General features: G+C 39.6%; 1 protein-coding gene across 5 annotated transcripts in view; it reads right to left on the reverse strand.

Moving 5' to 3' along the window:
* Positions 1–673: 673 nt before the first annotated feature.
* The window catches only part of SLC16A9 (solute carrier family 16 member 9), a 49,721-nt gene continuing 22,758 nt past the window's right edge, over positions 674–27,636 (reverse strand). For 3 of the 5 annotated variants that reach the window (XM_034662540.1, XM_034662542.1, XM_034662541.1), the window contains exons 3-6: positions 16,788–16,931; positions 5,929–6,024; positions 2,552–3,469; positions 674–2,150 (exon numbers count right to left, since the gene is read on the reverse strand). In XM_034662540.1, coding sequence (XP_034518431.1) covers positions 1,972–2,150; positions 2,552–3,469; positions 5,929–6,024; positions 16,788–16,931 — 1,337 coding nt within the window. In that variant the 3' untranslated portion in view covers positions 674–1,971. The remainder of the gene's footprint in view (positions 2,151–2,551; positions 3,470–5,928; positions 6,025–16,787; positions 16,932–27,636) is intronic. The other 2 variants (XM_034662544.1, XM_034662543.1) reach the window with 2 other exon arrangements.

A 27,636-nucleotide genomic window follows, 5' to 3' on the forward strand; every position in this document is an offset into this window, starting at 1 on the left:
GGAAGGAGGACGGCTAAGAAGAGAAAAAGCAACCAAACCAATGCAAAACAAACCCAAAAAATATTTTATTGTAACGTAAAATTCATTCCCTAGACAATGGAAAATGTACACACTGGATAACATTAGTAGACAAGGTGAAGACGCATTTGGACAATTATCAACATTGATGAATGTGGGGATGTCGTGAAAGTTAATTTTTTTCAGGTTATAGGATTTCCTGAATATAATGTTGGCAAAAAGGAACTTTCAACACAAAAACATTTAGTTTAACTTCTTAAAATGTCACTCCTTCTACTTACTAACCTTGACAGTGACTAAAGAATGAGGTACAGAAAACTTTCCAGAAGTCTGAGTATGGAGCAGAAGTCCAAGGCACTTTGGAGCCCCATTATTGCATTATTGAGTAGGATTAACTCAGTTATGAAATTCCCCCACACTCCAGGTTTACTGCATAGAAAAGTACTATTTACCTACCTCACCGAGCTGTGGTGGGGCTTCAGGCTTATAAAGTGCTTTAGGCGCCTTCCAAGAAAGGCAACATAGAAGTATAAAATCTTACATATTTCAAAAGAAATGAAAAGACAATTTTGGCACAATAGGAAGAGTGCGTCCTATTTAAAGAACCACAGTTGGCTATTTCTAAAAACCCCTCACCTCAATGGTTTATTGCTGCTTTTTTTTTTTTTTTATTTTTTTTTTATTTAAGAGAATGACTATTTCTCTACTGCCAGTCTTACAACATCCATTCTCGACCCGGCTGTGTTATCAGAATTCCTTGAACAGTTCACTAAAAATATTGATGCTCGGCCCACAGCCTACACCTACAAAATTAAAATCTCTAAGAGTAGTATTCAGGCAACTACATTTTTTAAAAGATATAGAGGATTCCAACATATAGCAAAGTTAAAAAAATTTTCTTTAGAAAAATGTCCATTTATCAAACATTGATTTTCTTCCAAAAAGTTTTTGTAAGATTGAATGAACTTGAATCAGGGTATCTGTTTCTTATTGCCTTTTTCTCTTCCCATGTCCCACACAAACTTGGAGTGTACACACACACACACACACACACACACACACATACACATTTTAGTTCTGCCCTTGAATTAAAATTTGATAGTGGTAAAATCTGATAGTAGCAAATAAATGCTTCACTGAGAAGTTATGCAAGGATTTGCAATTCATTCCCACTGTGCCCGAAGCAAATGGATGTTGCCCATTTGCCAGAACGGAATGGTTTACGCATTTCCATTTTGGAAACAGGTAAAATCAGCCCTTCCTGGGAAACATCAGCTGAGTGGATGCTGACAGAGAAAAGTGAGTGTGGTTATGGCAGCCAAGAGTGAAGCAAGGCTGTGCTCAGTGTCCCTGTTTGGAGTCTGCCTGCCTCTCAGCAAACACCTTAGGAATTGAAAAGATTTAAGTGCAGTGGGTCCAAATATGGGACGCTGCCTCAAGGTAAATAAAATCAAATAGTGAAAACTAGTGATTGTGATTTAAAATACCCTTGACAAAAAAGATCGGCTTACTCCACTGCAATTCTTAATGCCATTTTATAACTGTTTTCACGTACTAGCCCGTCTAACATAGAGAAGAGAGTGGTTTAGTCCCTAGTGGCCTTCGCAGATATCTCATCACGCTGCCTGCACCAGGTTTAAAACAGAAGAGCCCCCTCTGGGTGCCTTGCAGTGAACTAACGGAACTGACGGAGAAATTGTATTTCTTTACGCAGAGAAAGCCTTCCGAGGTGGGCCAAAATCTTTACAACATCAACACCTCATGAGTAATAGTAAAACAGAAGAGTCTCACTTCTTGGAAAAAGACAAAAAGGGAAAAAATATATACAGGATATAGAAGCTACATGTACAGTACGGAGAGAATATCTGGATTTGTTAAAAAAAAAATTCATTCAGAGTCAGCCACAGTGCAATTCTGCTGTGAGAAAAGTCTGCAGTGCCTTCCGCCATTCCTCTAAACATTAGAGGTCACTTTGTACAGAAAGGTGGTTGGAGCCGGCCTGGGCAGCAGCTTGTTGCAGGTGTCCCAGAAAGGCAAGGCGGCCAGCAGCAGGACGAAGCCTCCCAGCAGGACGCAGCAGCCACTGAAATAAAACGCGGTGTCATAGGTCTGGGTCCAGTCATAAAACCAACCTGAAAAGAGAGTGAGAAAAAAGTGAATTGAATAGAAATCATCTGAAGAGAAAGCCCATCCTCCACTCATTTCATCAATCTTGGGGACAGTGAGGCTCACCATACATTACCCCACGTACTGTAGAGCGCACTACCGGGAGTTAGCGGAGACACAGCTCCCAAATAATTTGGACAAGGATAAATAAGCATTTTGAGTTTCTCCCCAATAAAAAATGAACACAAATCCCTGAGCAAGTATACTGGCTTCTTCAACTATATCAAAGTGATTGTGAATAAATCATCACCATGAGACGTTTATGCATTTTGTGCGAATCTATGGAACTCTGACAATCTGGATTTCTATATCCAGAGATGTTACAAAGAAGAACAGTAAAATAGGTTGACTTCAAGAAATATCTTACCAACAATTGGTGGTCCAAGGCTATTTCCAAGTCCAGCAAAGAACATTAATATCCCATAAGCATGGGCTAATTTTTCAATTCCCACAGTCTTCGTGGTCACATATGGGAAGATGGACCAATTACCGGTCAGAAACCCTAGAATCCCAGAAAGTATTGCCAATGTGACGTAACTTTTAGCAAATGGAATTGCACACAAGGCCAGGCCCATGATTATTAAGGTAGCTACGTAAAGATATAAGGTATTAATCCACTTGAAGTCAGCCAGTATCCCTAAAAGGAGTTTACCCACTGCTGTCATAATGCCAATAATGGAAATAAGAGGCATAATAAGCTCTTCTTCTTTCACATTTGAACTTCTTGCCACATCTTCCATAAGTAATGAAGGTGGAAATCCTCCGATGTCAAAAAGAAAGATAGCAATGAAGAGCGCTGAAAATACTTTGTTTTTAAAAAGAGCCACAGTTTCTCCACAGTAGTTTTTATATAATTGCCACTTCCTCTTGGCAAGCTGTTTGCAAAAATATGTCTGTTCAGCAACTTTCTTTTTGTACGTTTCGGCCTCTTTTGCACGCACCACCGTTGTTGGGTTTTTATGAAGTAAACTCTCCGGTTTCCGGCCACCACTGGCTAAGGGGCCCTCGCATGTTTCCTCAGCACCATGGCTCTTTCCAAGAACGTTTGTGCTTTCTTCCAGGTCCTTTTCTTTCTCACTGTAAATGGAGTGTTGATCTGGTTCACTTTCCAGAGCTGTTTTTTCAGGCAAAGGGCAATCAGAGGACTGGAGGGGTCTCATCAGGCTGCCGCAGGCTAATATATTTAAAGCTAATGCACCCACAATCAGCAGGCATCCATCCAGCCCATAGAACTCAATCAGCAACCTCTGCAGAGCAGCATATATAAAAAGTCCAACACTTGAACCTAAAAAGGAAATGGGAGCTGTTCAATCTTAATCTCTTATCATTTGGGACTCTCAGAACAACCATTATTAATATCGGCCAAGTAAGATTTGTAGAGGAAGGAGAATGGTTAGATTCCAAACCAACCTTTATCTATGGACATTGAAATTTTCATTGCATGCAATTTTCATATGCCCTGAAATATCCTTATTCTGATTTTTTTAAATTAACTATACAAAAAAAAAAATCACTCTTAGCTCATGAGCTCTCCAAAAACAGGCAGTAGACTAGATCTGGCCTGTGGACATTAGTTACCAACTCTGTTCACCATGGAACAAGATCGCTTCCCTAAAATCTTTGTTTCATGCCCATGTTCCTTTTTTTCGGTGAGGTCACAATATTTCATATATTTGTTTTTGGTTTCTTTTCAATTTTTAAAAAATTCTGCTGTGAGTTTTGTTTTGCTTGTCAATGTAGACATGGATCCTATAGGCTGAATGTCTGTGCCCCCGCCCCAATTCATATGTTGAAATCCTAACCCCCAATATGATGGCATTGGGGGGGGCACCTTTGGGAAGCAATGAGGTCATGAGGTCATGGAGCACACATGAATGGGATTAGCACCCATATCAAAGAGACCCCTGAGAGACCTCCTCACCTTCCACCAAGTGGGGAAACAGCAAGAAAATGGCAGTCTATGGCCTGGAAGAGGTCTGTCACCAGAACCCAACCATGCTGGCATCCTAATGTCAGATTCCCAGTCTCCAGACCTAAGAAATAGATTTCCGTTGTGTATCAGTCACCTAATCTATGGTACTTTGTCACCACAGCCCAAAAGGACTGAGTAGATCCATGATTCTCCTAAATTTTGCTTCAGTGAGCTTCCTGTGAGTTGAAACTAAAAACTCTTTAATTCTGCCAAATCTTAACTGTCCAGAGTCGATCCATTTTTACTTCAGTGTGCCATGGCCCAGGCCCTATGCCCTCCTTTCTAGACTGAATGAAAGCAAACAACATACAATTTCTAGCATCTTCAGCACACATAAATTAGGACATTAAGGGAAACCTAGGTCATAATTATACTACGCCATGCTTTAGAGCCCTTGCTCTGTGCCTTACACATATGCTTCTTTAATATGCCCAATAACTTCATGTGATGAGTACTATTATTATCCCCATTTTACAGTTCAGAAAACTGAGGCTTAACTCAACAGTTAACTGAACAGAACAGTTCGATAACTTGTCTGTCACCAGACTGCAAGTGAGTGACCCAGACAGGATTCAAAACCAGGTGTTCTGGGTCCTGGCTCTGGGCTCATGGTTACATTACAAGCTGCTACAGAAGTAGAGGGCAGGTAAGACCTATTGTCCTTTAATCTCATGCCTACTGTCATGCTCCCTCCCACACCTGGGGGAGAGCCTGTAAGGTTCTTTGAACTGCATTCCCACTGCTTTGGGTTCTCTGTCTTCTGTTTTTGCTATTTCTTCTCCCAGTTCTGCCTCAGCCTAGCCGTGTCCTAGGACTCTGGCCCTGTCTCCTCTTAGATCATGATTGGCATTTCTCACCTGGCAATGCTTCCTTTAACCACCTTCAGTAAATAAACCGCTCCATTTAATTCAATCTGGAATCACTTTGTTGCCACTGCGTTGGCCTCAGGAATAAAACATTAGTTTGGATTCTGTTGCCAGAAAGATCATTGAACTTACTCAGTTTCTCTGGAAGTCTGACCTCCCAGGACTACGTGCTCATTAACAAGGGAGTAGCATATATAAACGTACCACTATTACTAAACTTGGCAGTTCTGTCTCCTAAGCAAACTCATAAAGTTTTGCCAAAGAAAATTTTGATAAGTTCTCTAAACAGCTTATGAAAAAATCCATCTGAAAAGCGCAATGCCAGTTTAAAACATCAGAGAAGTCCAGAAGGCATTCATATTTCCATTTCCCCCCAGTGATCATCTCTTGATCGTTAAAGGAAGAACTAGAGTCTGAACTGCCTGTCGTGTGGATATGCACATAGCCAGGGAGTTGCATACATAAATCAGGACTTTAGAAAAACTGTACACTCTGCAGTAAATGGAGATGGTGAGATGGTGGCATCAGGCTTCCTGACAGAGCCCTTGGGGTCTCCAATTTCCTGGCATTTCTCCTACCTCTCTCAGACGGAAGGTGCCTCACAGAAGTGCACTCTGCTTCTTTGAGTAAAGCGCTCACTAGCTTGTGACTCTCAACAGACTGGGTCCACAAGTTTTTCTTTCCTTTATTATTCTGGTCATCAAATGCCCCAGATTTTTCATGTATGTGTCCTAGGATTCTCTGTAAGCTATACCCTTATTTACAGTGGAAAATAACATTTCCTTCTCGGGCTAGTGTGCTAGCCCCAAGCGGGAGCTGGGACGTGGCTGGTTAAACATTGGTGTTTGGCAACGTTTGAGTTTGATTAGAAGGCTGGACAATGCTATACTTATTTTGAAAATGTACCTGTTGAAATCAGGCCAAGGGCAAGGCCTCGGCGGCTGTCAAAATACTGGCACGTAATGGTCACTGTTGCTGTGTATAATAAACCACATCCGAGTCCTAAACATAAGAAGACATTGCATAAATTAAGACAGACTATAGTACTTCAATGCAAAAACAAAAACAAAAAAGAATAATTTAAGTATCTCCAGTAGGCCACTCTCTTTCTGACTGGCTAAAACTCTTCCAAGCATGGATTCCTGGATCCTTAAGACATCATTTGTGGAGCTCTAATGAACATATTTGGGTAAGCTCAGTTCTCACTCCACACCCATCCTAAGGTTGGGCTCAAGTCAAATAAAAGTCCAATTTCTGAAGTATGAATGAATAATGCAAATTTAAATCAAGACATTACGGGCAGATGGAGAAAATGGTTAAGTTACCAAATAGCAAAACTTAATCAAACATGCCCATTCTATCTCTCTTCCAAGTCCTTGCCCTGAGCTCAATGTCCCTTCCTCTTCAAAGTGCTCTAAACAATTTGAAAAGTTCCCTTCACCAGTCCAAGCTATTTTGTGAGAGCTTAGAGTTTGCACACCCCAGTCTACAAAGCAAAGCCCCCTCCCCCCAGAGGTCCTCTGGGGTTCTCAGATCATCCCATCACAGTAAAATATATATTTGTAAGTTATTTTCTTTCAGAGATGTAAACTACCCTATTTAGGAGTAAAATGTCTTTAATTTAGTTTAAAATATCTTTGCAAAAAAAAAAGTTGTTTGCTATATGATTCTCTACTTATTCTGTAGACGTGAAATTCTTTTATAATTAAAAAAATATATCTTACTAAATTTCCCTTTCTTGAGACTGAAGGACAATATTTATCTCCAGATCTTCTCCAAGGTTTTTGTTTATTAGTTTAATCTTTCCTTCCCTATTTAGCACCTGATAAACCCAGTTTGTTTTTCATAAAATTTCCCTCTGGCTTCTAACGCATGAATTTTTGCCTTTCTTCTGCAACATTATCTGCTCTTGAGGATCATTCTATAAAAAACACATAAGCTATAGTTTCAAAAACTAGATTTTAACCATGGCCCATTAAATGAGTTAAGATCATTTTCATTACTTTTAATTGGTACCTAAACTATGATTAGAAAGAACACATGGGCTTCACAAATACACTGCGTAAGTATTTTAGGAAATTAACACTTTGAACTGAAGACCCAGCGGATCTTCTGTGATTCCATAAAAAGTGTTCTTAAAGAAATGAGATAGACTAAAACAATTACACTTTAAGTAAACTTTTTAAAATAAAGTGCCCTTTTTATATGATGTAAAGGAAAAAAACATCTCATCAACTGAAATATGAGTTGGATTGATCTATACAGTTTTTACGTGTATATAGGACACTTCAAGGTATGAAATAAAACCGTTTTTAAACAATCGATTTCAAAACCAAAAAATGTCACCCTTAACTGAGACTATACGTCAGAAAGCCTTTGGAGGGCAAATGCATTTACTTTTCTGTGATTTTGTTGTCAGGGCTCTGTCAAATGTTAGGCATTAGAGACAAGAAAAAAAAAAGACATTTCTGATTGCTAAATGTCAATGTCAGAAAAGTTGAAACAGCAACTTTTACACTTTTAGCCTGAGACCAAAAAAAGGCGTTTTTAAAAATTATATCAAGGTCATGGGTTTCAGTTAAGTTTATTTCACTTTTTTTTTATGTCGCAGAAATTTGAAATGCTTTCTCCTTACACTTTTCAAAAAGGTAGCATAAGGCCCTCCTATATCTGTAACAGGCTGACCTTAAACTGGAAGTTAGTGAAGAGGGGTCCCTAGAATCTCCAAGATCTTTCCTAGAGTCCATGAAGTCAAAACTACTTTCATAATAGTCATAACTAGTCTCCCACTTATCCACAGTTTTTCTTTCCACCGTTTCAGTTACCCACAGTGAACCGCAGTCCAGAAACAGATGACCTTCCTGGCATATGGTCCGAAGGTCAGCAGTAGCCTCACACTACGTCACAGCGCCTACGTCATTCCCCTCGCTTCATCTCATCACAGACATTTTATCATCTCACATCATCACAAGAAGGGTGAGTACAGTCCAATAAGGTATTTTGAGAGAGAGACCACTTTACATAGCTTTTATTACAGTATATTGTTATAATTGTTTGATTTTATTATTGTTTTTAATCTCTTACTGTGCCTAATTTATAAAATAAACTTTATCAGAGGTGTGTACATATAGGAGAAAACATAGGGTTCATTACTATGCATGTTTTCAGACATTCATTGGTGGTCTTGGACTGTATCTCCCATGGATAAGGGGGGACTACTGTAACACTAACATGATCTCTGCTTATTTTCGCTGTGTTTACATTTATGCTGAGGGAGCAAAAGAGATGGTGAGTAAAACCACAAGGGCCTTAGCACAAGTCAGGGTATTGGTACCAAACTTTGGTATCAAGTTATGCCACATAACCACATACTCACAATAAAAACAAACAAAATTTTTAAAAAATGCTTCATTTGGATGATAACAATTATTACATGGAAAAGCCCTTACACATTGTTTTAGTAGCCGGCTCAAATAGCGCCTCTTCTCCTGTGTAACCCTGTTTGTATTTTAAAGAATATCTAACAGACAAACTGTGGTTACTCAGACTTGGGTATTTGGCAGACAGCTTTTTGAAAACAAACTAAGCAGGGAGACAATTGGCAGTAATTGTTACCAATGATAAAATTCAAACATTCCAGAAAAAAATAGAATTTTAGAAAACTTGTATCCATGACTATGAATTTGGACAGCTTCCCGACATATAAAAGTTTTCTCATGAGTCTATTGGTGATAGTAACAAAAGTGATTTTTGATGTTGTATAATGCAATTTGTCAACATTTATAAGTTATTTCATAACTTAGTGAACCAATATTTTTCAAATAACCAAGTCATGATATTACAAAATCAGGCTTGAATGATGATCTATCCAGAGTATGTCATTTGCAAAAATGTAGATGGAGCTGGAGTGTATTATGCTAAGTGAAATAAGTCAGTCGGAGAAAGACAAATACCATATGATCTCACTCATATGTGGAATTTAAGAGAGTAAACAGATGAACATATGGGAAGGGGGAAAAGAAAAAAAATGGAGAGAGGGAAACAAGCCAGAAGTGACTCTTAACTCTACAGAGCAAACTCAGGGCTGATGGAGGGATGTGGGCGGGGGATAGGGATTAAGGAGGGCACTTGGGATGAGCACTGGGTGTCATATCGAAGTAACGAATCACTGAATTCTACTCCAGAAACCAATACTACACTATACGATCACTAACTAGGATTTAAATAAAAATTTGAAAAAATAAAGGTTAGGTATTGTAAAAAATTTAAAAAAAGAAATAAAAACAAGACAAAGGAAAAGCAAAGTGCAGAATAAATAATCGGGTTTAATATAACAGAGTAGGAAAAGTACATTGATGTAGTACCAGGTTTCGTATTACAATGAACGTTGGAAAATCATCATTCATCAAGTTTTGGTATAGTATCAGAGAAGAATATCTACAATTACCTGAAAAGCTATTAAAAACTCCTCCCTTTTCCAACTACATCTTTGTGTGTGACAAGACTTACTTCACACACTTCAATCCAAAAAAAAAAAAAAAAAAGCAGATTGCAACAGATTGCATACGGAGCCGATATGAGAATCTAGAAGTCTTCTAAGAAGCCAGACATTAAGGAGATTTGCAAAACTATAAAATAATGTAGCTCTTTTCACTAAATTCTGTTATTCTTTTGGAAAATAGAGTTATTTTTCATAATAAGTACAATACTTATGCTATCATGTACTGGGTTTGTTATTATCTTTCAATGAATTACTAACCAAATATTTTCAAATTTCTCAGCTTTTAATACAGCTAATTTTAACAGAATAAATATCTATAAGTATAATCCATATATTCAAAAGCTCCTTGGGGTCCCACATAAAAGAGAGTAAAAGGTCCCCAGACTATAAAGTTTGGAAACCAGTGCCTTAAAGCATCCCTCGGTCTCCAGTCATTTTTGATCAGACTCCTAACAGTGAAAATAATTTTAAGCATCAGCCTGCAGTATAATTTTTAAACTAAATGCCCATATTACTAACAATTCAAAGCATAAACGTTAATAGAATACTATTGTTTCCCTTTACTTAAATGGGTAAAAACTAAATGTATTTACATGTTCTCACATTTCCTTTCCACACCTTCTGTTCCATTTCACACACCTCTGGGCAAGACCACATCTTCAGAGGCCTCTTTTCCCATCAAACCAGACAGACACTCTTTATCATGCCTACTACCTGAATTATCAACCTTCCTCTGTCTCTGCCCCGCCACTGCCTCTGTTCACCTCCTCATCTTTTCTGAGCTGAATTCTGGCTTCCTGGTCACTCTCTCAAGCCTCTAGTACCTTTACCACCAATCTATCTTCCTTTTTTTTTCTTTTTCCATCAATCTATCTTCTAAGCTGCTGTCATACAATTCTCATTATGTCACACTCCTACAGTCAAGTCCATATAAAAACACTTTGCCATCCTTTGGTGCCTGCCATGCTTTGTGGTATTCGTACCTATCCACATGACTTCTTCAGTCCTTAAATATCTATAAAAACACTCTTATCCACGTATATCACACCTCTGAGCATTTGAGCTCCCGCAGTATCTCCTTCCACCCCCCTCACTCCCCTTCAAAACCTATGCCCACCTGACGGCATCCCACCTGTCCTTCCGGACTCAGCACAAGCATAAACTCCTGCAGGAAGCCTGCTTCAGCACCCGTCCCCCACAGCGACATACTATGCCAGCACGCAATGTTGGTTTCATTTTATTATTGCACTTATTTTGCTGTGCTACAAGGTGCAAATTTACAAGTTTATTCCCCCAACTAGACAATGAGCTATCTGAGGGTAGGCTGTGTCTTATTCACCCAAGTATACTGGTTCCAGGTCTGAGCCTGGCACAGAGTGTTTTTAAAATTCCGTTGAATGAACTCCCCACAGAAATTAATCTACTACCTTTTCCCATAAATCTCATTTGAGTTCTTGCATTTTTCTCTTCCTGTCTGTGTCTCTATACATATAACAATCACTCTATATGTATTATGCGTGTGTGAATATGTATTTTTAAAATAATTTCTTTATATCTATTCCCCACTTCAATGATGCTGATTTTTTTTACTTTTTACTTTAGCCAGAAACTAAATCTTAGCTTAAAAAATATTAAAGACTTTTTCTTTCACAATAATTAATTTATTAGGATAGCATCATTAGAAAGGATTAGAATTACATGATTTGAAAAAAGATACAACTAATTTGCTACTTCTATGCATTATAAGATGATGCTTTGGGGAAATCACACTAAACTTCCTCATTTTCTCATTTTTCTCATTTCTTACCTATAAACTAAAAAAAAAAACAAAAACCCTAGATGAATTAAACTGATAAGAGAGTTATGAGGAGGAAATATAACTGAAGTAAAACATTCTGATATTATAAAATGCTTCAAATTTAGAATAAATAAAGCAAGCATCTCTAAAGAAATAGCATGTGAATAAAAGCATGCAAAGTGAAGTCTGGTCTATTTTAGGAAGACAAGCAATAGAACATCTGAAATCATGCACGTACATATTTTTGAAAATGTCTATGAATTTTTTTAAATATCCTTTCATTATATACATATTTTTGTGTGTAACTGAATAGATATCTATCAAACCTCTACATTTATATATGAAAACTTCTCCCTGCAGTATTACTTTTATGAAAAGGAAATATTTTGGTAACAGTGCATTTTAACATAGCAATCTTAAGAAGCAATATGGGTGAGGCTACAGAACCCAGACACTGTGTGGGGTGGGGGAAGGGGCAGTGCCCAAGACATTCCTGGTTTGGCTACTAGAAGTCTTATACCCTGGAAAACCCATTAGTCCTGGGCAAACCAGGACAGTGGTCACTGTAGTGTGGGGACCTGCCTCCCAGTTATTTGGGAGAATTCCCCTTCTGTATGTTTTAAAGCAAGGATTTGAACCACCTCTTAGAATAGTTGAGCCAAGACAATTTATTATCCTGACCAAAGGTTAGGATAGGCAATTGTACATAGTGTTCCAGAAATATCTACTTCTAGACATGAAACTTCAGGAAGGTAACTTAAGGCACTGAAAAAGAGAAGTAAGTTTAGTTTATCCAAACGCAGGTACATTTATGCTGCTAGCTTCAAGCATCTGCATGGGAAGTTTGAGAGTGCAAGCGATTGGCTAGTGTTTTTAATAAACTGGCTCTGACTTTTGTAGCTTAGCATGAGTACTCTGAACATGACATTGACTAGTTACAAGCACAGGCTTGACAATCAGGCAGGCTTGGGTTCAAAGTCCAGCTCTATCTCTTACTGGCTGGGCAACTTGGGGGACTTGAGAGTTTACTTAAACTCTCTAATTCTTGGTTGCTTTATCTTTAAAACAATCTCACAAGATAGCTGTAAAGATTAAGAGACATAAAAAATGTAAAAGATTTAGAATCTGTGCCTAGAATACAATAAGTACTAAAAAATAACCATCGTGTTGTATGTTTTCACTTTTCACCTGAGTATTAAGGCATTATGTCGATAACAGCTTCAAACTCATTAGAAAATCATAGTTCCTTATTACAACTGAGCACCCGTGGGAGAAAAAGGACTGTCTTTAATGATATAACCATTAAAAACAAAACAAAACAAAACAAAAAGGCTTATAAAGCTCTAACTGCTAAAGTGAACATCAGGAAATGACCTTGATCTCATTTGCCGAAACTGAGCAGGAGAATCAGACTCTGAAAACACGGTCTTTTCCCTCTCCAATCTCAGGAAGCGGAGCAGATTCAGGGTGAACGCAGGTATCACCATGAAAACAAAGGAGGAGAAAATTGAATTTTTCCAAAACCCAAGAAGGAATAGTAAGAGAACACTAACCAGGTAGCTAAATAACAACATACTCTGAAGAAAACAGACAGAAGACACTGATTTTTGAGTTGTGCTTTTCAGAAAAGCCAAAAGAAATTATTGGGGAGACACTTGAACAACACATTCAGCCCATATTTCCCACCCCCACCCTGTACCCCACTTTCTTTTTCCTGATTTAAAAAAGCAATCGAGAAAATGGAAGCCTGAATTCCCAGGTTTGGCAGTGCGGCTTGCAGTCACTTGAAAAAGGGGAAATGGCCATTTTATGTTAGCTATGAAACTAAACAAGATAACATCATATTTTCAAGACAATACTTTTTAAAACATCAATTAATTGGTAAGACAGAATTATGCCGGTTAATACACTTTAGTATCCTTTTTGATATTGTATACTATAATTAAACATACTAAAAAGCTTTAATTTCTTTTTCTATCTTCTTAATCTGTTACACAAATATTGTTGATTCAATAAAGCTTCCTCAGTAGCAAAAAACTGCTTCTGTGGTCTTGAACTAAGTGTTCAGAAAGGAATTTAAGGGGGGCGCCTGGGTGGCGCAGTTGTTAAACGTCTGCCTTCGGCTCAGGGCGTGATCCCAGCGTTCTGGGATCGAGCCCCACATCAGGCTCCTCAACTGGAAACCTGCTTCTTCCTCTCCCACTCCCCCTGCTTGTGTTCCCTCTCTCGCTGGCTGTCTCTCTCTCTGTCAAATAAATAAATAAAATCTTTAAAAAAAAAAAAAAAAGGAAGGAAGTAATTTAAGGGAAGGGATGTATGAAACACCACCTTATGCTTCTGTATATACATTATCTCATGAACAGGCACAATAGCTTCATGAAGTCATTCGATAAAAATAAAAAGAGAAGCTCAGAGAGATTAAATAATTGTCCAAGGTCACAAAACTAATAATAATGGTTATGCTAGCTAAAATTTATTGCATTACGTCCTCGATTCACAAACCAGGAGGTGGATGTCATTATTACATTCAGTTTTAAAAATGAGGAAACAGAAGTTAAGTTACTTGTCTGGAGTCACACAGTTGGCAAGTGAATAAGATAAGGTCAACCCACATGGCTGGAGCCGCAAACCTGCCTCTCGGTGTTTGCTCCTTCCCTCGCATACTGTCACTCTTAAGAGACCATCTAGGTCATCCTAGGCAAATGAACATGCTTAGTATACAATTCTGCACAGAACTGGTGCTCAATGAATATTATCATTAAAGTGAATCTTTCTTATTTTTTCTAAGAAACAATACAAAAAGGAAAATGAGTTTAGACCATAATAATTTCCTGTCACTTCCTTTTCAACTGGATATTCTATATGATGATAGAATGGAAGTATCATTGTTCAGGATTATCTCATTTATTTACCCCAGAAATATTCGATGAGCCCTGGACTATGAGCCTACTGATGAAAAAAAAGAAAGAAAGAAACACAAAGACGTCGACCGTGGTAATAAGTACTAATTATCTGCTGGCTAGGAGTAGTTCACAAGGCCCCAGTAATTACCAGGGGGAGCATCATTTTTATTCATTGAAACCCAACTCAATTCTTTAATTTGTTTTATTTTTATTTATACTTCACTTGACTTTATTTAGTCTTCACAAAACCTGTGCGAGGTAGGTTTCCCAGCCTGCCTTCCCAGATGAAGGGACAGCCATTCGTCATCAAGCTTGCTCAGGCTCACAGAATCTCCGTCTCCTGACCCTAAACTCAGCAGTCTCTCCACGAGCTGACAATTGGTTCTTAGCTGCAGGGACTCAGAACCTATTGCCAAATCAGAGTCTTCAGACCTGAGACTGTTTTCTGACCCAGAATCAGTAAGTGAAGGAGAGGCCGGGATTCCAGGAGGAAGGACATTACAATAAACGCTATGACAAGTATGCAGATAACAGTACCCTAAATACTTCCCCAAAGATAACTATGGCCACTTATTTAGGTAATTGTGCGCTAGGGAAAGTGGGGGACCCATCCAAGTTCCTGATATTTCACTGGCTCACCCATTCACGGTGATGGGTATAACCCTCTATGTTGTTCCTTGGCCAATGGGATAAGAGTTATCACAGTGGAGAAAGCCAAGTGGAAGCCCTATAACAGCACCACCAGCCAAGACCAGTCTCAAGTCCTATCTAATTAATTGAAGATCATGGAGGTGGGAGGGGGCCACGCTTAGTTCTCAAAAGGTTCCAACAACATCAGTCAAATCAAAAATAGCTTCACAGGTTGATAAATCTCCCTCCATTGTTACAGAAATTGAAATTTAGTTATGGGAGTTAGTTAATATTGTCTTTTCCTTTCTATATATCCTTAGATATTCTTCCAACACAATCAAATGCATATAACTCTTAGACATTGCAAGCCAATTTTTTCTTCTTAAAAATTTATTTTAATCTATAGATAATGCAAATGCTATGGTATCACTCATTGCTCATCAATTTTTAAGCCAGTAACAACTTAGTATGCTTAGATTAACCTTGAAAACATGTGGAATTGGAAAATCCCATAAAATTTTAAATGTGTAGTCCAGAGTTTGGGGGAAATGCCCAAATCATATCAATGGCATCATGATTCAGTTTTCTGTGCAAAAAGGGATTTGTCCTACAAGGAAGAATCCAATATTCGTGCATAAATACAGATACCTATATTTTTATTTTTATGACGTTAGACAATAATCCAAAATAATTATTCAGTGGAGACTCTCAAATTTTACACAAGATATTAATGTATTTGTACCCACAGCCCAAAACTGTATTAAACATTACAGGAAATATAAAATCCCAAAAATGCACAGCAGGCTCTCAAAGAACTAACATGGGATTCAGGTCTCAGCAGTACTAGAGTGTGTAGTTAAGTTTAAAATAGACTTCAAGCGTTCAGAAAGCACCAAAAATAGTTACAAAAAAGTGAAAGAGGTCAGGATCTGGTGCCAGACTGAGGGGATTCCACCCCAAATCTCCTAGCTATATAGCTTCTGTTAGTAATTTCCCTTCTCTGAGTGCCACTTTCCCTCTCTGTAATGTGAGTTCTTGTGAAGATTAACTGAGGTCAGATAAAGAGTTCAGCACAGAGCCAGGCACACAGGAAGTACTCAGTGCATATTAGTTGCTCTTATTTTTATTATGTATTATTCAGGGGACAGTCCCAAGTAAAAAAGAGGAATATCGCTAGTCAACAAAATTAGGTTCTTTCAGAACACTCAGAAAAGCTTTGACAGTTGGAATCATCTTTTTCAAATTCCCTGCCAAAAGCCCCTAGGAATAGTCTGATGATGTTGGACACTGACTACAGTTAGTATAAGACATCAGAAAGGCATCTGCCCCAAAACTGTCCTCTCAGGCCCTGAGCCTTCTACGTTTCCTTCCCTGTAACCAGGAGCATCATTAATTTTCCCCACCACTCAGTTCTTCTTCACTCGTGCCTTATCTCAAAAACAAAACAAAACAAACAACAACAAAACCCCCAACACTAATAATTATGTGTTTTAAAATCTACTTTTTACTTCTGCTGTAACTTTGTGATGTGGGTCCTGGAAGCGCAGGCTATTTAGAACACAAACAACTCAATGGAGCCCTGCTTAACCAGCCACTACGAAAAGGACCACTTCGTAAGTCAGTAAGAAGTGCTGTCAGTCTTATGCTCCCCGCTCTCTCTTTCCCTTTTTTGAGCAGTGCTGAAATGAAAAACCTTCTTGTGTCTTGCAAGAGAGCACAATGTGTGTGGATAAAACATGTTTATCCTTTCAACTATTTTGATTCACTGGGCGGACATGTTACTAAAGCAGGAATTTTTGGAGAAGCGGTCATGGAAAGTTCATTATTTTTGATCATTTTCATGCCATATATTAACTGAATAATAAACCTGACATTGGTAAAATGATGTTTAACTCTTGAAGCTTAGAAAAATTATAGTGACCAGGTTTCTTACCTACAACAATGCCATAGGAAAAAAACAGAAAGTAGATATTGGGGGCACAACTGCTCAACATCAGGCCTCCAGCTACCATGAAGCCACTGAAGATTGTCACAGGTCTTGCTCCAAAAGAGGAGACACAGAAGCTGCAGACAGGACCTAAAATAATAAACGAAACCTTCACTTATTTAACAGTAACCTCCTTCCCACAATCATAGGACCCATCCCATCATAAATTGAAAATGGTTCTTTCCATCATACAGTAACAGCAGTAACAATCACCATCTACTGTGCATTTACCGTGTCCTGCGCACTCTGCGAGATACTTCATATAAACAATCACATTTCATTGGAATCTCACTGCAGCCCTGGAAGGTAGATACGACTGTTCACCGCATTTTTCGATAAGGAAATTAAAGTTTCCAGATGGTAAGGCCACACAGTTAAGAAATGGGCATTCTGCGGTCCGACTTTATTCAAATTCGAGCTCTACTCTTTGCTGGCAACTTGATCTCAGGCAAATTTTCCCATCTCTCTGTGCCTCAGTGTCCTCATCTGAAGACTGTCATAATAGTAGCCCCTCATAGGGTTACCGTGAGGACAAATGAGACCACAGATGTCGAGCTGGTCACAAGGCCTGACACAAGGAAGTCCCCAGGCAATGCCAGCTCTTCGGTGATGAGAACGGCAGCAGCAGCCACCAGACTAGTAATGGAGGAAGAAGTAGAAACCCAGGCAGTCTGACTCCTGAATCCAGCATCTTAACCATCATACTATGCTGAGGAATTTGCCTCCTGCACGTTTCATTCACACATCTTTCCTTCCCAGCGCTCCTTTCCTGCACGAGGGCGATCATACATTGATGAGGAAAATAAGCTCAATGACTGACTGAACACAACCAATCATGATCCTGTAGAGGGATTTGGAGGGGGGGCTATTCATTTTCTAGAGAATATTCTGGCAAGTGAGGCCAAATGGAGAAGCACCCCACCCGTTCTGTATGAGTTCGTCAGTACCACTGTCCTACATTCTATGTACACATTCTATGTGTATCCTGGAATTTGTGGGAAGAAGTACACTGCTGAGTGACAGGTAACAGAGACACCACCGGGATCTGTTCTACAGATAAGTGGGCAACATGGGTAACTATGCATAAGTAATGGGATTTAAGTGATGGTGAAATTCTTCACCACCAGCAGTGTACCTAGAAAGCACCTACAGCCACAGATCTGAACTGATCAGAAATGAAAGACATTAAGGATTATTCAGCCCATTAGTCTCATCTACATGCAAGGAAACTGAAGCTCGGAGAGGTTGTCCAAGCCCATGGCAGAAGAGCAAGCCCAGGATTTGAAAGCAAAGAGAAGCACATCTTAATTAAGTTGACAACAACCTTTCAAGGTACAAATTATTATTCCCAATTTTTAAAAAGTACAATCACCAGGATGGCTAAAGACAGACAAAAGGAAGTGTTAGCAAGGATAGGAAGCAATCAGAACCCTCATAAACTGCTGGTATTGTCTCCTAAGGCTGAATATAGCATATTGTATAGCTCAGAAATTCTGCTTCTGTGTATACACTCAATAGAAATATCTGTACCAAAAGTATAAAACGTTCACAGCAGAACAATTCATAGTAGCCTAGAAACCCAGATGTTCATCAGCAATAGAACACATAAGTGGATTCTGGTATAGGCATAAAATGGACTATCATATGGCAATGAGAATGAATCATCTGCAGCTACACGCACGGAAGTATCTCATAAACATATGTGGAGTGAAAGACACTCAACACCAGAAAGAATACATTGCATGATTACAATTATAGAAAGCAAAAAACAGGCCAAATTAATCTATGATTAGAAGTCAGGATAATGGTTGTCTTTGGTAATGGGTAGGGAGTTGTAAGCAGAAGGGAGCACAGCCCCACTTCCAGGGTACTACCAATGTTCTGTTTCCTCATGTGAATGTGCTTATCACATGGGTGTAATTTGGTTTGTGAAAAGTTCATCAAGCTATACTCATGATAGATCTGTATATACCTTTCATTTAGGAATCTCAAACAGAGAAACGAGTTTCATTGTTTGTAAGGGATAGAGCCAGGATCCGGCCACCGCAAGTCCAGCATTCCTGCCAATACCAGGGACTCTCTCAAGTGCATACTTAAGACCAGGATATGACCACTGAGATACCACATAGCTCTCAACACGTACAGCTCTCCCACATTTCTCCCTGGTCATGAACTGGCCCTTGACATTTCAGGCCTTCTGTGTGAGCCAGTACAGAAGAGCACTGATATATTTATATAGTAAACAGAGGGGAATATTCTGTGCCAGTGCTTTAAAAGGAAAATCCATTTGAAAGACCAAACTTATCATCCAGTAGTTGAGCTGTCTGTATACCCAATGAGAAATACTTAGACGCTTCAAAAATAGAAATGATTTTAAGGGTCAAATTTCATAAATGGATGTGTGACATCATAAAAGCATGATCCTTCTATGTTGTTTACCAAACTGCATTGACACTGAGAGTCAGGGTCAACAACTTTAACAAGCACAATGGAATTAAAACACAGAGATTATTATTATTGGCATACCTGAAAAGTTTCAGGTTCCAGCCTCAAAGTAGGACTTTAAATCTACGCTCCTTAATGCATGATAACTCCACAGGAAATGCAGAGTATGTGAAAGTAGGGGTGCAGATGAGGGGTGACCATGTTCATGGCATGTACACTTACACTGTAACTAGTACATGCTAATAAGTACCTAATTCTTACCAATTATGTGATAAGTTCATAGATCATTTTGGTCTAATATATGAGTCTTTGAAAAAAAATTAAGCTCAGGGAAGAAATGAACAGAAATTCTTTGATAAAAACAATAACTTGAAAACTCTTTTTAAAAATTTCTCTACTTTCATACTGCCATCTGCTGTTTACTTCGAAAAATATCTTGATGTCAGAGGTTTAAAACAGAATTCTAGAGCTGAAAGAGGCCTTGGAAAGAGTCCAAACACCTCATTTTTAAAATGATGAAATAGGAACTCAGAAAGATCCTGTAATTTGACCAAGAATCCAAAGCCAATCAACGACAGGGCTAAGGCCAAGGTCAGCTTAGCATTCTTCCCAACTGAGAAGTATTTCAACTGACACCTTAATTTTTTCCTAAAAATCAAAATATTAGTAAAGAACACCAGTGTACTTTTGTTAATATCTTACAGCTTAACTAGTTCTATGAATTGATGGCAGATGAAAATGTAACATTCGTGTCGTTTTGGTGTTTAAAAGTTCAGAGCAAATTATTTTATTCTCATCCTTAGAAACAGAGTATTTCTAGATTCTATTTACACAGATTGAAACCACAGTGGCCCCATATTTCATCAATAACAATCAGGGCAAAGTGTAACTGGAATTGACCTTTAAGTCACATCCGCAAGACACGACACATTTACATGTTTGGCTCTTAGTAATAGCATGCAAGTTTTCCAAGATGAGATACCACAGAGTACTCCTCAGGACTGGACTAATTTCAAGAGATAAATTCAACAAAAGGATGGCTCTCGGGAGATTTCTCATAATGCTTCAGGTCTTGTACTTTACAGAAGAGGTCTTTGGAACAAAAGTTAGTTAACTCATTATACGAGCCAATGATTCCACTTCTAGAAAGCTGCAAAATTTTAGAAAAAAAGGAAGAAGAAAGCATCATCTCTGGTTGCCAGTTTTTTTATTTTAACAAGTAAAGTCATTTTTTAAATGTAACAACCATCTATCGTCACTGCCATTTCATTTAAGAGGAAGAAGGAATCTTTTAATAAGGAAATAATGAGAAGGATATATCATTTGAGAATAAAATGTAAGATAGTGGGAACCTAACACACACACACACACACACACACACAGAGCATGAGTGCCTTTGTATTGACTTCTTCAGTGAAAATGTTTTCTTGAAACTATAGTTGTACGTATACTGGTGTTTGGGAGCCATTATTACTATTACCACATTCCGTCTGGGAGATTAATGTTGATGAGTTGGTTGAACTGAAAGTCCTCGGCTAAAAGTTAAGTAGCAGAGCTGGCAGTCAGCACAGAATGGTGGTAGATGGCAGCGAGGGGCACTAAGAGGGGAACAGCCCTCTCCTTTCTAGTGTATGGTATTCAGGGCTCTTAAAAGATATTCTGTTCTCCAAGCAACATTTTTGGCACAATGGGAACACATTCACTAAAAAAAGTAAGAACCTGTATATTAGTGAAAAACCCTACACACCAAAGTAAGGAGCAAAGGAAGTAAAGGAAGATAAGGATGAGATTTTGAGCACTGCAGCCTGGAAAGTACAAAATGAAACAAAAAACATAAAATAATTTGTTAGTAGTCATCTGCAAATCAATGACTGGTTGAGGTAATTTTCAGCCAATGAAGGGAATAAAAAGGGAAATGAAAATGAAAATTACTAAAAAAGTGTTTTGTTATGATCACAGGTGAATTAAGAAAATGAGAAGAATGAGCTGCTCTAAGGAAGTCAGAACGATCTACAAGTAAGTGATGAAATTGTTTCCTTCAGCCCTCAGGGTAATTTAGGAAGAAACAACAGAGCTAAATTTTTGCTGGCTGTTCAAATTAGCATGGAGGAAGAATACACTTCTTAAAATTTTAAAGTATGTTGGTAACATTATATTCAGGTCCACGTTCATCAAATGAAAAACTAAATATTTGATCACTGTCATTCCTTCAACTATTTACCAAGTGTCCACTGGCGTAACACTGCACAACAGAAATACAAGGACTCTCATGTGTGAGCCACATATGGAATTCTAAACTCCCCAGTAGGCACATGAGAAAAATAAAAAGAGGTAAAATTAATTTTGGTAATATATTTTATCTGACTCAATACATCTAAAACATTATCACTTCAGCATTTCAATATCATTAATGAGATATTTAATATTCTTTTGTTTTGTAATAAGGCTTTGAAATCCAGTGTGAGTTTGTTACACTAATGGCACATCTCAACTTGAACCAGCCACATTTCAAGCACTCAATAGCCCCATGTGGCTGGTGGCTGCTATGTCGGACAGCACAGCCCTGGAGTCTCATATTATGGTAGACGACACAGAAAGGAGGGCACACAATCCAAGACCTAAACCAGGAAACAAAATAAACACACAAGAGTTAAATTAAAATCCAAGGTCACAGGCTGATTTCCTGAGTGTTCGAGATGGTCTGGTAGATATCCAGCTCGATTCAGGAGACCGGTTGAAATAGGGTCTCCTACTCCTCTGCCATCTTTCCCCCTAAAATCCAAGGTCACAAACAAGAGTCACCAAAACAAAGGTTCAAACCATGTGTTTGGGGATTTCAGAAAAGGGAGAGCACCATGGGCCAAAAAAACTGAGCCTTGAACTGGGCCATAAAGTAAGGTTATATCAACAAAAGGGATGAAAATTCTAAATGGAGGAAACAGAAACATAATGTGGTTTTCCAATTTGTCATTATTATAAGATAGCTTTGGGAAAGAAATCACACCCTTTGGGAAATGACTTCCATGCACTTATTTCTCCTCAAAAGTTTCAGAATCCCAAGAGTGGTAGGATGGCCAGGCCCCTGGCACTTAAGCCATAAGTAGGCTGACAGTACAGTGAAAAGAAAATATAGAGCAGTAACCAGGTTGTATGTCTGCAGCACAGCAAGCATTTCCTAACAGAGCGGATGCTTGGGCCATGAGAGTCTTACTCCTCTATCCACAATGCAGGGAGCCCAGCAAACTCTCATAGATGAGTTTCTCACCCATTGTTCCTGCTGAGACCAGAATTTCAAGTTCATCTCCCTAAGGGAAGAGAAAAGCACTAAGGAGCCAAACCCACTCAAATCCGTGATCTCGTGCATACTGACTGCCTTGCTTGTTGGTTGGTCTGCTGAGAGTACAGAAAGCTTAAGCAAAACCCGGAGTTATTCTCACCCATCTTGGAAATGCCTAGCACCCTGGGAACTGGCCAATGCAACAGAATCCTTGTAGGAGGCAGAAATTCAGTCCTTCTTGAAGGAGGTAACAGTGCTTGGGAGTAAAATCGTCCAGAAATCCTCAAAGGCAACTCTGCCATCACTCACAACTCATTCAGCAGCCCAACTGGCTACATCGACTCACTACATGAACCTGAGGATGGATTTATTGACTCATTATAAGTTTGCAGGCCTTTAAAGGAATTAAGGAGAAAAGGGAGGAGAGAGACGGTTAAATCTGCTTAGAGTACAAAAATAGAGAACAAAGGTCTCCCTGCTGTTTCAGCAACTCTGTTGACTGAAAAATGGCCCCACCCTTCTTGAATTTGAAGAATGACGTCTAACTGAAAAGTGTTTTAGCTCATCCGAAAACAATGCAGGGCCATGACAGCCCTGAGTTCACTTAAGTTCCATCCCTCCTGTATCAGTCACTTTTCCAACCAGAGAAACAGAACCAGAAGATACGTGTTAAGAGATTTATTGCAAGGCACTGGCTTATGCAGATGTGACACCAGGCTAGGCAAGTACAAAACCGAAAGGGCAGGCCCTCAAGAAGAGAAGCCTGAAACTCTCTGGCACAGGCGGAAGCTACAGCCCAAAGACGGAATTTCTTCTGCTGGGAAAGTTCACTTCTGCTTTAATGGATTAAATCAAGTTCATCCAAATTATCTAGGATAATCTCACCCGCTTAAAGTCCATTGGTGATGGACTTTGAGCACATCTGTAAAATACCTTTACAGCAACACCCACACTAGTGTTTGACTCTCTGGGGAATACAGCCTAGCCAGGTAGACCTTGGCCATCACATCTCCCAATGCAGTACCTCCTTCTCCAGTCAGATTTACTCTACTGGAAAGCATCCCTGCAGCGCAGCTGCAGGCCTCTGCATGGAGGGACTCCGTATGGATGGCCTTCTCCTGACGGCCCACCATGCACAGCCCATCCTCCCATCTGGCCCACCTCACAACCCGTCTGCATGAAACTCCAGACATTGCTTTCCCCTTGCACTTTTGAAGCCTCAAATGATCAGTAAGCCTTTCTTCTGTCTCTTCCCTGAAAACTAAAATCCCTTATAAGCACGGAGGATGTCTTCTGTCTTGGAATCCTGAGCACGGAGGAGACCCTATGCATGTGTGTAATGGAGGTGAGCTCATTCGCTACGTATAACCCAAATTCCCAGCTTTATTCCTCCCAAGGATCACCTGAACAAGCAAATAATTCAGACGAGAGGAAGAAGTATTTTCTCAATTATTCAAGTTTCAAAGAGAAGGAATGAAGAAGTAAGATTATGAAGAATGTACAGTAAAGAAGTGCAAGTCTTGCATTCTTCGAATAAGCTACTGTGAGCTTCCGTCCAAGTCTAGGTTTGCCAGAGAAAAGGGGTGGGCCTTTAAAGTTGAGATGCTCAGGCACAATCTTACCAAGGTTCCAGTTCTCTCTCCAGCCCGTCGCCCTAGAAATATCTTTGTCTCTCATTCTGAAGGGTCCCTTTCTTTTGCAGCTTCCACAGTTTGGTTGGAACTGCTTGAAAAAGTAATTTTATTTGTGGCCGATTCTTGACCTCTAATAGCTAATATTTGTGGAGCACGTGCCGTATACCAAGCACCATCTCCACTACCCCACACAACACTCATGTAAGGTAGTACTTTTATTGTTCCCAGTTTAAAGATGAAGAAACAGGCTGAGCAGGCTAGGAAAACTGGGCTTTGGGCGCCACTACTCCTCCTAGAGAATGTGCTTTATCTTGGGCTTCATTGTCATGTGGGCACCTGGGCACCAAAACCTAAGGACAGTAGTGCCTACCTCAGTGCAATGTGTGAGGATCAGTTAAGATCAAGTAAGTGAAAGTGGCTGGTACTGAGCCAGGCACACAGGGGGACTTAGCGAACGTAAGGGGTAAGCACAAGATGTTGCTTGGCGAATGTACTTACTCTTCGTTGCCTTGCTCAGTTATAAAGCCCCAGACGTTGGACTGCAGAACTGAGGATGACACCTACTATGTTTTCTCTGGACAAAACTGGGTAAAGACAATAACTCATGCTTCTCAGATATAATACGGCCTGCCTACATCATAATCATCTGGGGAGCTAGTTAAAATGAAGACGCCCCAGGACCACCCCCCAACCCCATCTCACTGCACTGATAGGAAGAAAACTGCCTTTTTAGACAAGCTTGAGGAATCCATATAAGCTCCTGAATTTAAGAGCAAATACACACACACACACACACACATACATATATGTATGTATGTATATACATAAAGCCCATCTTTATCAAAAATGGATGAAATGTATGAATGTAAATATACATATGTATAAATTATATTTAATCAAAAAGATGTCCATTTATGTGTTTTTTTCACCCGAATCAGTCAGTGGACACTATTTCTCATGTTTTACATAGCATGAGCAGTGCTACCACCAAGCAGAAACCTACTGTAGCTCCCTTGACAAATAAGTCAAAGCAAATCATACTTTGGAGAATGGTCAAAAAGTGCAAGATTGAAATCTAAGTCGAGGGGCGCCTGGGTGGCACAGCGGTTAAGCGTCTGCCTTCAGCTCAGGGCGTGATCCCAGCATTTGGGATCGAGCCCCGCATCAGGCTCCTCCACTATGAGCCTGCTTCTTCCTCTCCCACTCCCCCTGCGTGTTCCCTCTCTCACTGGCTGTCTCTATCTCTGTCAAATAAATAAATAAAATCTTAAAAAAAAAAAAAAAAGAAAAGAAATCTAAATCGAGAGGGCTTAAGCCAGTGGTCGTTCCCAACTGAAAATCACTTTTCGGGCTTACCAAAATTCACATATGTAGGCCCATCATTGACTGACTGAATTAGAACGTCTGAGGGTCGAACAGAGGCCATGTCAAAATGTTTCTATAGATGATTCTAGCTACCTCCCTGGTTAGGAACTGCTCATAACCATTTGGGTCACCAACATGAGCTCTACTTTTCCTATTTCCAAGGTGGTATTCATCTGTTTGTTTCTCTGTAGAACAAAGTTGTCAACAAGGGGCAGATGTGGTTCACACACTGCTAGACACCTCTTGCTAATACTTCATTATCCCTGTTTCCAGGACGTGTCCTTTACTATGCTCTGAAGAGACGGGGGAGGCCAATATCACACAGGTTCAGCAGACACAGACTAATGTGCTCACACCTAGGCACGCAAACACCTATCAGCGGTAGCTCTTCAGCCATCATTTTTTCCCTAACACGCCCTCATTCTTAAACCTTCTGGTCTCTTTATTCTATGTTCACCTTCAAAGGGTATGATTAGCTGGTCCAAGTGCCTCCTCATCTAGCTGATGACCCTGAAGTGAAGTGGGGCCTATACAAGCTAACGCCCCTAAACAGTCTTAGCGTCAGGACTTGAATTATCCTTTGACTTCAACTCAGCGCTCCCCCCAGGACTTGTTCTCTCCCCTGAACTTGGAGGGATGCTTTATTTCCGCAGCCCCGACACGCAGGGCTGGCTGCACGGCCTTGAGACCACTGGGGCTGCACGGAGCTCAGCTCTTACAAGGGCCACGCCCTTGATTTACTGCTCTGCTAATGCTGTCTTGAAATTCTTAACAAGGGGCCTTGCATTTTTATTTTGCAGTGGGGCCTGCAAATTACGTAGCTGGTCCTGCCTACGAGTTAAGGGGGCTGCTCGTGGCCCTTGAAGTAGAGGGAGCTTGGAGAAAGTGCAGAGCTGCAGTCCAGTTTCAGAGTCTCAGCCTGAGTTCTGACCACAAGCGCCCCCACCCATCCCTAAGGAGCTCTGAGTTTCTATGAACCTTCAACTCCCACCTGGACAGACTTGGTGAAAAAATTTGTTCTCTCAGTATGTGCTAACTGAGATATCATTTCGATTATCCCTGACCCTTGCTGGAAGATGAGGTCATGACATTTCTGTTTAACTTAGTATTTGCTAGTAGAAACGGTGACTAAATTGGAGAACATTAAAAACTTGTCCTCTTCATAACAGATCGTTTTCTAGAAATCAAGACTTGCAAACCCCTATATTAACATATTAGTTATCATCCATTTGTACTTTGACAGCGTTGCAAACAATCCACATTTTGAAAAACTCAAACAAATATTGAGCAAACTCTTCCTGTTTCTCTTAAGCTCATAATGACAGTATTATTTTCATTTGTTTAGTTATGTTTAGTTATCTTATCTGGCAGGAGCAGATGATCCAGCATTGTGTTTCAAGACTTACTTTTAATTTAACAAGGTAATACATTAATTGGAAGCAAATGTTTTTGTTTTGTTTTGTTTTAAGAAGTCCCCTTTAGTGATCAGGAAAGACAACATATTCAAAAGAAGGTACAACTAATGCATTTTGTTTTCATGAAACCATTTCAGAGCTGAAAATTACCTTACGAATCATGACATTCAATCTCCTTATTTTCTCCGTATATTCCCACAGAACACAGATTGTGATCTGCTCAATGAACCATGTCAACGTCATAGCACACAGAAGAGACCCCAGGGCAACTGACCCCAAACCATCTTAGCACACCTGTGCTTAAACAGTCCCAAGTAAATTACATGATCATTAAATATTGCTGCAGAGTTCAAACTATTCCTTCAGAAATTGAAGTGCCATGTGATTTTCATCCTTTAAAGGTAAAGGAAAACCTTCTACTGTTCTTTCTAAAGATGATAGGAATCACTATTACATCATATATAAATGTTTATGAAGAACATTACTCTTGGAGACATTATAAAAAGTCTTTTGGGGGCACCTGGGTGGCATAGCGGTTAAGCATCTGCCTTTGGCTCAGGGCGTGATCCCGGCGTTATGGGATCGAGCCCCACATCAGGCTCCTCCGCTATGAGCCTGCTTCTTCCTCTCCCACTCCCCCTGCTTGTGTTCCCTCTCTC

The sequence above is a fragment of the Ailuropoda melanoleuca genome, chromosome 6 (genome assembly GCF_002007445.2).
Source record: "Ailuropoda melanoleuca isolate Jingjing chromosome 6, ASM200744v2, whole genome shotgun sequence".
NCBI classification, from domain to species: domain Eukaryota; kingdom Metazoa; phylum Chordata; class Mammalia; order Carnivora; family Ursidae; genus Ailuropoda; species Ailuropoda melanoleuca.